This window comes from Lolium perenne, chromosome 3 (assembly GCF_019359855.2).
Source record: "Lolium perenne isolate Kyuss_39 chromosome 3, Kyuss_2.0, whole genome shotgun sequence".
Lineage (NCBI taxonomy): Eukaryota > Viridiplantae > Streptophyta > Magnoliopsida > Poales > Poaceae > Lolium > Lolium perenne.
This window is the reverse complement of record NC_067246.2, coordinates 222,253,246-222,265,853: the sequence shown is the minus strand read 5'-3', so window position 1 is coordinate 222,265,853 and position 12,608 is coordinate 222,253,246. Positions and strand designations below refer to the sequence as shown.

The 12,608-nt window shown below is 41.9% G+C and overlaps 2 protein-coding genes across 4 annotated transcripts; one reads left to right on the top strand and one right to left on the bottom strand.

Annotated features, from left to right (window-relative positions):
- Window positions 1-4,779: 4,779 nt before the first annotated feature.
- LOC127343467 (uncharacterized) lies at window positions 4,780-9,752 on the bottom strand. Of its 3 annotated transcripts, XR_007877263.2 has the most exons (6): window positions 9,501-9,751; window positions 8,929-9,128; window positions 8,221-8,666; window positions 7,989-8,099; window positions 5,708-6,031; window positions 4,780-5,198 (listed from the first exon to the last, which is right to left on the bottom strand). XR_007877263.2 is itself a non-coding variant. In XM_051369608.2 (4 exons), the coding sequence occupies exons 1-4, from the start codon at window positions 9,703-9,705 to the stop codon at window positions 8,042-8,044; spliced, it is 909 nt and encodes a 302-aa protein (XP_051225568.1). In that variant the 5' UTR covers window positions 9,706-9,752; the 3' UTR covers window positions 7,680-8,041. The 3 variants fall into 3 exon arrangements, 1 of the variants encoding a protein (XP_051225568.1); XR_007877264.1 differs by lacking the exon at window positions 5,708-6,031 and having other exon boundaries at window positions 9,501-9,752; XM_051369608.2 differs by lacking the exons at window positions 4,780-5,198; window positions 5,708-6,031 and having other exon boundaries at window positions 7,680-8,099; window positions 9,501-9,752.
- On the top strand, window positions 5,676-7,723 carry LOC127343466 (two-pore potassium channel 3). The gene is made up of 2 exons (XM_051369607.2): window positions 5,676-6,761; window positions 7,444-7,723. The coding sequence occupies exons 1-2, from the start codon at window positions 5,695-5,697 to the stop codon at window positions 7,586-7,588; spliced, it is 1,212 nt and encodes a 403-aa protein (XP_051225567.1). The 5' UTR covers window positions 5,676-5,694; the 3' UTR covers window positions 7,589-7,723.
- Window positions 9,753-12,608: the final 2,856 nt, after the last annotated feature.

Genomic DNA, 12,608 nt, shown 5'->3' with positions numbered 1-12,608 from the left:
TGCACAAGCCATTCCAACCTTTGCCATGTCATGTTTCGATTTGACACAAACTCTTTGTGAGCAGATAAGCACCATGATATGCAGGTTTTGGTGGGCACAACAAGAAAATGAAAATAAGGTCCATTGGCTAAGCTGGGAGATTTTATCCAAGCCCAAGAAAGAGGGAGGCCTTGGCTTTAGGGACCTCTATGGATTTAATATAGCTATGCTGGCAAGGCAAGCTTGGAGGATGCTTATTGATTCAGAGTCTCTTTGTGCCAGAGTGCTTAAAGCAAGGTACTTCCCAAATAACTCTATTTTAGAGGCTACAGCTACTACTGGTATCTCTTACGCTTGGAGGAGCATTCTGAAGGGGATACAACTGTTGAAAGAAGGTTTGGTATGGAGGATTGGTGATGGAAGTAGTATTAATATGTGGGCAGATCCGTGGATACCAAGGGAAGGGAGAAGGCAGCCAATCACCCCAAGAGGCCAGAGAATCCTTACAAAAGTAAGTGAACTAATTGATCCAATGACAGGTCAATGGGATGAAATGCTAGTCAGAGATACATTTTGGGAAATGGATGCCAAGTTGATTCTGGAAATACCCATTCGTGATGAATTTGAGGACTACCCAGCTTGGTACTTTGACAATAAAGGTGTGTTTTCAGTAAAGTCAGCCTACCAAGTTTTTATTCGAATTCGAGATAGTGAGCGGCAGGACTCGTCGGGTACACAGGAGGAAGCCAGCTTCTGGAAAGGAATATGGAATTTGCCATGTGTGCCGAAGGTTAAACAATTTATGTGGAGGTTTGCCCACAACAGTTTACCTCTGTTGATGAACATTAAACGCAAGGGAATGGAATGTGAAACCCTGTGTGTATGCTGCAGAAAATTAAATGAAGATGGTGCACACTTGTTTCTCAAATGTAAGAAAGTGAGAGAGATATGGGTGAGTTTGGGTCTGGAGACTTTGTGTGATCGTATGAGTACATATCAGAGTGCAGCAGCGGTGGTGCAGGAGATCTTGAAGCTTGATGATAATGAGAAGGCAACTGTCTGCTGTTTGCTTTGGCGTTGGTGGCTACGTCGCAACAAACTGAATAAAGAAGGGAAGGCAATCTCGTTGGCTGAGCTGTCTGGGCAGATCAAATACTGGGCTGTTGAATCCATGCTTTACAGTAGGGGAGACAAGAAAGAGAATACAGTGCCTCAACTGCAATGCTGGAGCAAACCAGTAGGCGATGTGCTGAAAATTAATTGTGATGGATCGTTCAAGGAAGCAAGGCGATCCGGCGGATGGGGTTTTGTTGTGAGGGACAGTGTTGGAACAGTCAGGGGAGCGGGAGCGGGAGCAATCAAATATGCAGCCAGTGCAATACAGACGGAGGCTATAGCTTGTGCGGAGGCAGCGTCGGCAGCTACTGAGTGGGGGATGGGACACGTACTGTTCGAGACAGACTCTTCAAATCTTGTAAGAGCCCTGCAGACTTCGGAGTATGACTTGGCGCCTGAAGGAGTCATCTTCAGAGATATACGCTCATTTCTCCAGCTTAATTTTATTTCGTTTAAGATTTGCTTTGTTCCTAGAGTTTGTAATAAAGTCGCGCATGAGCTTGCGACAGTGGGTGCAAACCAAACTGAAAATCGGCTGCTATGGCCTGATGAAATACCAAACTTTGTAAGTGTGATGGTGGCCAGCCAGTTGGCTGAGCCAAGTTAATGGAATCGGTGTGTTCCAGTTCAAAAAAAAAAAAAAAAAAATAAGTCCAGTAACCGTGTTGAAAATAGCCGACAAGTTCAATGACCATCGACGGATACTACTCAGCATGGAATAAGAGGCCTAGGTTTGTGGCTCCACATGGCTCCGATACGTCGCTCAAAGCAGCGTGTCGCACACTCACGTCCCCTCCCCCGCGTGAGCTCTATTTGGTCGGGGAGAAACAAGTATTCCATCTTTTTGCTTTTTTCCCTTTTTTTCCTTTCTTCGATGTTATATTTCTTTTGCTTTTCTATTTCTTCTTAAAAAACTAAAAACCTGAATTTAAAAAACTAAGCATTTTTTAAAACTGTAAATTTTCATAATTGGACAATTTTTTTAGAAATTTAACTTTTTTTTACGAGCATTTTTCAAAAACTGACAAAAAACAAAGGGAAAACCATTAAATATTCTAAATCTGAACAAATTTTGAATCTAATATTTGAAGTAATATTTTTAAGATCTAAACTTTACGAAAAAATAAACATTTTTAAAGTCTAACATTTTAAATTTTTTGTTTTGGAAATAAACATTTTGTGAAACAAACATTTTTCAAAATTCAAGAAATCCAAATAGTCAACAATAAATCCTAAAAGAAACCCAAAAAAACAAAAAATCGACAAAGCTAGGTGAAAAATATGTAACCGCAATCTATAGGTTAGCCCATACCATGCGCGGGTGGGGTATGTCGTGCATACTCTGTTCTCCTCTCAATGCGGAGAATATTTGTGGCACCGTAAAAGGTGGCAAGTTTTGGACCGGCCCGTTAGTCCTCTGTTTTGGTCTTCTTATTTCTATTTTGATTTTCTCTTTTGGTTTTTCTCATATTTTTCTTTGGTTTTTGGATTCCCTTCTGGGTTTTTCCAAGCGGCTTTATATAAACTTTTTAAAACATGACTTTTAAAATTTGATTTTTTAGAAATAGGATTTTTTGAATTTGAACATTTTTCAGATTCAAACATTCTTTTCTTATTTACATGTTTAATCCAAACTTTTAAAATTTTGAAATCTTTTAGATAAAAACAATTTTGTGATTTCAACATTTTCTAAATCAAATCATTTTTAAATCCAAAATTTTAATTTTTTATATATTTGAACATTTTTTGAATTTAAACATTGTAAAATCTAAACTGAAAAGAAAAAAAACGAAAAGAGAAACAATACCTTTTATTGAGCCACATTTGAAGCAGCCCCGGGAGGAAGAGCTTCAAGCGGGGGCGACTATCGCTCCCGCCCGGCGAACGACGCTTCATGCAAACACTAGCTTGTCTTTTTTTTTTTTTTGAGGAACTCCACCGCTATTTATTGATTAATTGTCACAAAGCAAGGGATACAAAGACCTTCAGGAGTTGTAAGAACCACACCCTTCTACCATTCTCACGATCTACACAACTCCGACCTAGTCGATGAGCTTCTCCGTTGGAGACTCGGTTTTCATGCCTAAATGAAGCCGCTCTGAATAGAGACGCTGTCTCTTTTATCTCTTGGATGATCATGCCATATTCATCAAAATAGGGTCGCTGAATATTGTTGGCAACCTCCAAGCAATCAGTTGCAATGCATACAGTTTGAACATTCAAATCTTGTGCCAAAGCTAATACCTCCCGGCAGGCTAAAGCTTCGAGTGCTGCAGCACTCCCAATATCGCTGATAGTCAGAGCAGAGGCACCCATAAACTCGCCAATTCTGCTTCTGCACACAGCTGCCACTACTCCGCCACCTCCCGTCTTGAACGTCGCAGCGTCCACATTGATCTTAATATATCCCTCTGGAGGTGGTAACCACTTCGGACACACTTCCCTCGCCACTCCCGACCGAACGGCCTACACCGGCGCCGGAGGGGTAGTCAGATCCTCGATAAAACGCCTCACAAAAGAGTATGCGGAGAGGGGACTTTGTTGTTCACCGTCATGAATCAACCGACAGCGTGCATACCATATGGCCCAAAGGGTCACTGCCATCTCCACGAAAGCCTCACGACTCAACATCTTCATCGTAGTAAAGAGCCAATTCTTTGTTGAAGGCTCCAGCGTCATAGACATATGCTGCGTCGTATCCTCACTCATTAGAGCCCACACGCACTGCAACATATTGCACTCCAAGAGAGAATGCCGCCAAGAATCTGTAGCTCCACATATAGAGCAATTGCTTGTGTCTGCCATATTCCGATGATGCCTCACATCACCTGTCGACAGAGATTGACGAGCTAGCCTCACTCATTAGAGCCCACACGCACTGCGACACTAGCTTGTCTACGGGTACCCCCTCCGATAGCTGACCATTTGAAGTGGGCCGGCCCAGTAAGGTTCGATGTATAGGTTTACTTCTGCTTTTGTGAAGGTTGTGGCCCGGTTTCTCCCGTGGTTCTTCCGGTTCTGTGGGTCGATTTGTTTCTTCGATTTTACTGTTTCGGCGTGCCGGTTTTTTCTGGTTATACCAGTGGGTTTTATGAACTCTTTTTTTTACAAATTTTGAACATTTTTCAAATTTGAACATTTTTTTATTTTATTTTTCAAATCTGAACATTTGTAAAATCTGTTTTTTTAAATGAACATTTTTCAAATCTGAACATTTTTTAAAATCTGAACTTCTTAAAATGCTCATGTTTCAAATCTGAACATTTTTCAAATTTAACATTTTTTATTTTTCAAGTATAAACTTTTTGAAAAATTTGAACTTTTTTCCAAATATAAACTTTTTTGAAAAATTGAAACTTTTAAAAAATCTGAACAGTTTTTAAATTTCGAGTTTTGTCTCCAAATCTGGATAAATTTTAGATACTTGAATTAAAAAAAAAAACAAAAGAACATACTAGACGAGCGGAGACCTAGCAAAAAAGAAGGAAAGGATGCGGTCAAATTGGGCCGGTCCAAAGGGGGGGCCGATTTCGTGAGCCTGTGTGTACCAGTCCAAAAAAAAAAACGTGAGCCTGTCGCTCGAGTGTGTTTGAGCCGGCTCCAGTTTGACTGTTTGAAGTAGGGACAACCATTCAAACAAAAAACAATCAAATCTGAAAAAAAATTCAACATGAGAAACATTCATGTAAGAAAAATTATTCAAAACCAAATAATATTTAAAATTTTAAAATGTTCAAAATTCGAATATGTTCAAATCCGCAAATTTTCAAAAACTAAAAAGTTTTCTCCCCAGAATAATAACTGTCCAAACACAGACACCTACCACTCGAAGAGACATAGATGATCCAGAAGCAACTTCCTTTAATCAACATCTTCAGCTCGAGAAGCTTTCAGTCAGCGCAGCTGAACCTCACTCGCCGACAAGAAGGTCTCAGCGCCACAAGAAATAAAAATATTCCCATCCCAGTTGCAGACCAAAGTCCTGCAGAATATGGCAATGGCACTGCCTTAAATCCGATGGATCATCCCAGAAAGCGGAAAACCAACTCGCAAGATCAGAAGGTTGATAAGTCATGGTCATCTGTCAACAACTCGAGTGGTACCTGCACCAAAATGTAACACCAAATTTAATGTAGGAGAACCTAATAGTGCACGTGCAGCAAGTGGCGAGCCGGTGCATGAGTACCCCTGCATCAGCACAGGGAAGTAGGGAATTACGATGATCACGCTTTAGTGCCACCATTGTCAATGTACTATAAATCTTCAATCACTAGAGTATTACAGACTGGCAGTGGGAATTCACAGCATCGCAAATCTAGTTTAGCTTTATAATGAGCCTGGCAATTCAGTTTCTGATATTAAAAGAAAGCTGTGGATATGAAAGGAGTAAGCCCACCCTTCCTTTCCCTTTCATGAGTTGCCTCTTGTATCAGCTACTATGCAAGATACTAGAAACTACATGATCTAAATGCTGCAATAAATAAGTATGATATGTTTCAAGATCCTATGATATCAGTAACACAGGGAAGTGTACATCCCTCGTGATGGTTACCACTTGCATCATCAAGGTCTCAGCAAAACCAGTAAAGGTATAAAGTGATGATAGCCCAACCTGAGAGCTGCAAGCTCATGAATCCAAGCTCAAAAATGTCTTCCATGGAAGAGCCTCTGCTTCCACTAGTCCACCGCGATCAAAAGCACTCTACGAAGAAAGACGGAAGCAAATCTTGTGATGACCCAAACAGGTGTGAAACTTCCCTTCATCCAGAGAGTAACGTCAAAGGTAACTCCAGTGCCACCAATCATCCTCCAGCCACTAGAGAAAACACCAACATAGTGTTCGCACGGACTTTACAGCGGGTGTGTTCTTCACCTTCTATGTTCACATCAATCAAAGAAGCTCCATGTGCACATGAGCTCGATGAGCAAAGCCGTGCTGCACAATACGCACCATCAGTTACAAGGCAGGCTATTGTTAGTGTCATCCTATACATCTCAATAGGAGTCATTGTGTACATGACAAATGTTGAAGGCTTCAAGGGAAAATCCACGTTTAAGTTAGTGGATGGTCTTTACTTCACCATCATAAGCTTGTGCACCATTGGGTATGGTGACATAGTCCCTTGTACAACCTTCACAAAGGTGTTCACATGCTTGTTTCTACTAATAGGTGTTCGCTTTGTTGACATTATGTTGAACGGGCTGTTGACGAATGTGCTTGACAAGCAGAGAACAGTCCTACTTAGCACAATGGATGATAATAAGCTTAACAAGGTCTTTGACACCTACATGATTGATGCTGAAAATAAAAGGTCAAGAGGGAAGATGAAAGTAATACTTGCACTAGGCGTTGTTGCAGGATCTATCTCAGTTTGTACAATCATAGTACATGAGGTGGAAGGCCTAAATTGGATTGACAGCTTCTATTTATCAGTCATTTCTGTGACAACGGTTGGATATGGGGATTATGGCTTCTCAACAACAGCCGGAAGGCTATCTGCGACCGTTTGTTTGTTGGTGAGCACTTTGGCAGTTGGCAAAGCATTCTTGTTCCTAACAGATCTAAGGATGGAGAGAAGGAACCGAAAAACTACTAAATGGATCCTCCAGAAGAAAATGGACAATGAACCTCTTGCTGCAGACCTTGATCAGGATGCATCTGTAAGGTATTGTAAACCTGTACTTAAGATGCTCTTATAGTTTACTGCTTGTCTTGAATTTAATGATTACCTCATCCTCTTTCCTTACAAGGAAGTCAATTTTATCTGATGATTTGTCCTCCTTAATTTGTTGCACAACAAAGAGCTAACAATTTGTCATTCCTTTTACCAAATGCGGAAGGAAACAGTAAATACAGCAAAAACATGGTGAATCTATTATTTTAGAAGACATTTATGTATAGAAAATCTACAAAGGTATGCTGCATATGTATGTCACTACTACCATAATGGGCACACGAGATATCATCCTGACTCCAGAGAATGCATTAATGTTGCGCAACGAAATTCAAGAGTTCCAATGACTTCACTGTTAGAACCTTTTATGTGTAAAGAAAATAGGACAAGGGTGACCTTTTCTCCTTAAAATATGTCAGAAATCGAGAAAGGGAGTTAATACTCTTTGGTTGTTGTACACGGGGCAAGACCAGATACTTGTGATATGCATTAAGGCCTCACAATCTCACATGGCAATTACTTCTCATCAGTTCATCACAATTTCTACTTTTTTCTATTAGATTAATTCAAAAGTATGTCACTATGTTTCATTTCATTACAGAGCAACTGTGCCTTCTATATTAAATTAAGCTATTTAGTCATTAATGTGTGATCCATTTCTCCCTCTGAACAGTAAATCAGACTTTCTGATCTACAAGCTGAAAGAGATGGGGAAGATCGATGAGAAAGACATGACAGTGATCTCGGACCAGTTTGATCAGCTAGGCCTTGCCAAATGTGGAAATGTTGCTCTTGCCGACATAATTGTAAATTTATGATGATTTATTATGTAAAGTAGAGAAATGTCCCATACCAAAAACATAGATACCGTCTGATACTTTGTTAACTAACTATCAAAACCAGCACAAGTATTTGTAACCTATTTAATAGCATTTCATATTACAACTTTACAAGTATACTCAGAAAACTGTCTATTACAGTTGATCTTGGAGTCATAGTGTAGTACATTGTGGTATACAATTGAACTTGAAGTTGTCTATTCTTGAAATGTGGTTGAACTAAAAGTCCAAAAGCTGGCTGGATGAACGCAGTAGCAACCACAGCTTCAAGGTTTCTTACATATTCCTCATCCGGATTGTATAGATAGGTAATTAAGGATACAAGAAAGACCTGACAAATATATTTGTGCAGTGTAACTGAAGCAATTAAGCAACTTACCATTGAAAGGGACATGGCTAGATACTATGAACTCAATCTTTTCTGGTTTATCATCATCTCAAGCCATCAGATCCAGTCTCACTTACTGTATTATCCAAAATCTTCGCAATCCTGCAAATTTTAAATACTGTAATGAAGCTCAAGCCTATTTGGCGTGGCGCGCAAAAACTGCCAAAAACAAAACAGAAATTAATGCATTCTGAACTTATCATGCTCCCCGTTCAAGACTCACCTTTCTCTAGTTTCAGTTATAAGCTTCAACACAGTTGACAATTTGTGCCATTTGCCATTTATCGACTGCTGAATGTCCACATCTGTTGCTAATTGGGAATTGACGTACTGCTCTATTTCACATTCTAATGAATTCAGCTGTGAATCAATATGCTGGACAAAATCATCATATGTAGCACGATCCTTTGTGCTGCTTGTTGGGTCCCGATCCTCGGAAAATGTGAAGCTATCAGCCATCTTAGGTTCATTTTTGTCAGATTCGGCAGCCAAGTTTGAATATACCACAAAAGACCCCTTTTCAACTGATTTGGGAAGAGATTCAGTCCCATCTACCCCAGCACCAACTTCACCAGAGAAAACTCTTATCTCGTCATTGGAGTCTTCACCATTAGGCATCCCTGGATGCAATGTGTGTTCAATTAACAAATTTTGCTTCACCGAAATAGCCTGGATAAAATAAAGTTTGAGATAATGGATGATTTTTTTTAAAAGGCTAATGAGTGGGTGTGGTATACTCATAACGTGATAAAGCTTGTAAAGTCACACTTGATGCAATCAGTAGAATGGCCACAACAGTACGAAATTGTCTTAAGTATGACTAGAAAGGCATCATGAGGTTTTGGCGCAAGTTAGAGAAGATATCAAGATATATCAATTTTAGAAACTAAAATATCATATATGGCACGATGATAAAAGAACATGTCATTACCTCACTAAGCTTTGTGGAAAGCTTGTCAAGCAGCTCAATGCGCTCTTTTATGTTCTCCAATGCTTTCGTCAACTTCTTCTTTTGCACAAGTAAGTCCACTGCCTCATTCTCTTTGCCCATCCGGACACTGACCGCGGCTCTTTTCTTAAGATTCTCCGCAGCCTCGGTCAACCGCACAAGCCGTACCCTAGCGTTATTTGCTACAAGAACGAAATACAGTCAATTTTTCAACAAGGATGATGTGCACTTGTGCACCTGAGTATTACAGCAAAAAAAAAGTTTCACTCGTGCAATGCAACAGATATCATAGAACACCCAGGTTGTACCCCTATCCACAAAGCGTTACAGTGAGTGCGAGTCTTCAGTTGCGGAAAAAACTAGTGGGGATCGATGTGTCATACTGTAATCTTTGGAATCACAAACTTTGTCGGCAATTTACTAGCACAAATTTGTAGATTAAAAATACTAGATAAGTTCCTCCTGTGGAAGTGTGGATTCGCCATTCCAATTTCCGAAAGAGTAACAGCCAATCATTCACAGTAACAAAGACGGGAGTCCAAGAATATGTATACCTTTGGATTGGGTCAGGTCGGCTTCGGCGTGGAGTTGGAGGAGCTGCTCCCGCAGGAGCTCGAACGTCGGCGGGACCGGGCCGCTGCCTCGGCTAGAAGCCGCCAGGACGAATCTCCGAGGAGTGGGTCTCGCGCGCCGCCGCCATGCCCCCGCGGCAGTAGGCGGGGGAGGTAGCGGAGCCACTAGCAACGACGCGAAGGCCATCTCCTCTCTGTACCTCCCACAGAACTCGCCGCGGCACCGCACCGGCCAAGTGAAACGGCCTTACCTCCGAAAGCGGAAATACAAGACTACGTAACCCGCCTGCGAAGACACAAAAACGTAGTAATGTTTATTTACGTAAACGCTCCGCGAACAGGTCACGAGTGAAACCCACAAACGGAGCTCGTTAGAGCATCCCAGCCCTCGGCTCCCGGGCTTAAATCCGGCGCTATTTTTTTTTTTTTTTGAGAAACACAGTACAAACGCAGACGCTCACATACACGCGCATACACTCACCCCTATGAACGCACACACGCACACCCTACCCCTATGAGCACCTCCGGAAGACTGAGCCGGCGGATTGAAACTTGAAATTGACGAAGTCACCACAGGCGCCTCGCTGTCGACGGGAACGTCGCCTCCCACTGAATGAATATTCCGCCTTTATGAGACACACAGATGTCAAATCTGGGATTTGAACTCTGGTGGGCTGGGGGTACAACCACCCTCCTAACCACCCAACCTCAGGTTGGTTCTCAAATCCGGCGCTATTTAGAGCCGGATTGGACGAAACTTTGGTTCGGGGAGCACCAAAGTTCTAGCCGTCTCTCGGGTGTCCCGTTTTTTAGAGAAAAACATCCCTGGATGACAAATTTCATGCATAATTCGGCTTGCACTTCCGACGATCTGGTGCCGACCCACCACGGCGACCAATGACAGACTCGGCGTACAAGCCGGACAGGCAAGCGAGGATGAGCAGGTGCTCCTCGTCTTGGGCGGCGGCAGCCGTTTCTTCTTCAAGAAGCTCGGCGAACATCTGCTCATCCTCCTCGTCGGAGTCCATGTCCGGCTAGGCAGTTGGACGAACACCTGCCGGGCGTGTCGATGAGGAGCGACACGAGGGAGCTGCCCGGCGGCGGACAATAGGCAGAGGGTACGACGGGCGGCGGAATATAGGATTCTGGATGGAGGAACGGTGGAGTTGGGGCAACCCGCCGGCGGATTGCCGAGGGGTGGTGCCGACGGCGAGAGAGCAAAGGGAGGGAAGGAGGGATTTGCGTCGAAAAAGTGGTGGGGTTCGTCTGTTCTCTCGCCAACAGAGTGGGCCCGTCCCCGCTTTTCTCTCGTCCGGAGTCCCCGAGCGTTCCCCGGGGGGAAACGAGGATCCGGGGGCGCGACTGGGCCATTTTCGTCCATCCGGATGAAAAAAAGGCGTCATGGGGCCTCGTCGGGGAGACGGCTGGAGATGCTCTAACTCCCTTTGTCCCCCCAAAAAAAAGCTGCCCGATGGTATTTTTGTCAAAAGATCCCGACGTTTTTTCATCTGAAGGACTAATATGTATCATTTTCAAGTAAGGAGTATTTTAGTTTCTAAGATACATAAAAATGATAAAACTGTGGATCTATGTATGCATATTTTCAAATCTCCAACTTTTATCATATTTTATTATTTTTGTGCAGCCTAAAATATAAAGAATTTCAATTAGATTATTTTTTAGCATCAACATACCTATTTATTCATTCAAATAGAAGTTACATCATTGACTAGGAGAGGTACAATCAATAATATGCGTACAATCGAACCTGAGAGCTAATCTAACCATACTTGTTGATAATATTCCCGAGCTACCCTAGCTAGTTCATGAGCTATCAAATTTGCCTCAAAAAACTATGTTCAAACTTAACATTCAGAAATTCGGAAGCCAGCCAGATGATAGCAGTTATGAAGGATTGCAGTTGAAGCTTCATTAGAGTAGCTTCCTTCATTCATTGATTGGGCTACATTGAGACTGTTTGAACAACATATAACTCTTTTGCATTTCACAGTTTGAGCCAAAATTAAACCTTGTTTCAAGGCATGTATCTCAGCAGACAGTACATCGTAGATAAATTCCAGCTTGCTATTACTCGCGGCAACCAAGTTTGCCTAACTATCACGGATTATTGCACGTGTAGTTCCACGAAGAACATCCACATTAATGACGCATCAACATTAAGCTTTACAAACAAAAAAATTGTGGAGGCTTTGTCCACCCATTTCTTTGCAACTTCGGTTTAGGAGAATGAGCAGCGATAAAGTTGGAGTGTAGTGCATGCCCCAATAGCAATGGCTGTACCTATTGTGTTCTTCCCCTTTTCACTATGAGTAGCTTGTGGTCGCTCCCATCGGTGGTAACAACTAGTGACCGTGATTAGTTCAAGTGTATTTGATTGTCCCATGAATCGTGGGGAAGTCATATTCAGAACATAAAAGATATTTCAAAAGAGCTTGTCCCGTCCGATCAATGACACCAGGTTGACCGATTAATTCCTCCAACCTGAGTTTCCTCCAAATATGTTTGGCGTGTGAGCAATGGAATAGCATATTCTTTGTATCTTCCACTTCGATCTCGCAAATAGGGCATTGGGCGCTGACTTTGACATGCATATTTACCAGCACCACTCGGCATGGGATTGTTTCCTGCATAATTGGCCAAAGATGATTTTTTTTTACCTTGGATGGAATCTTTAGCTAAATTATTTCCCACATTAGATGTTGGTTCATATTTCCAACACTAGTCCGTGATTCACTCTAGATCCGGACTAGCTTTCCCATTTAGCATGATAGCTTTAACATATAGAAAATTTGCCCATCTTGCTTAGGCTCTAACCCAAAAAAAATCATTCATGTCAGGTGATGGGATGGTATTGCCAATATTCTTTGTGCATCAATTGCCAGAAAGTTTGCCCAGTTAGCTCCTCATCCCATGAGTTTATGATGGGATCAATCAGTTCATGAAGTCTAGTACTCCCTTCGTCTCTTGAAGGTTGTCTTTGTTAAAATCTAGATGTATCTATCTAGATTTTAGCAAATCTCGGACAACCTTCATGTGACAGAGAGAGTATATATGTTTTGCTTCTTTGGT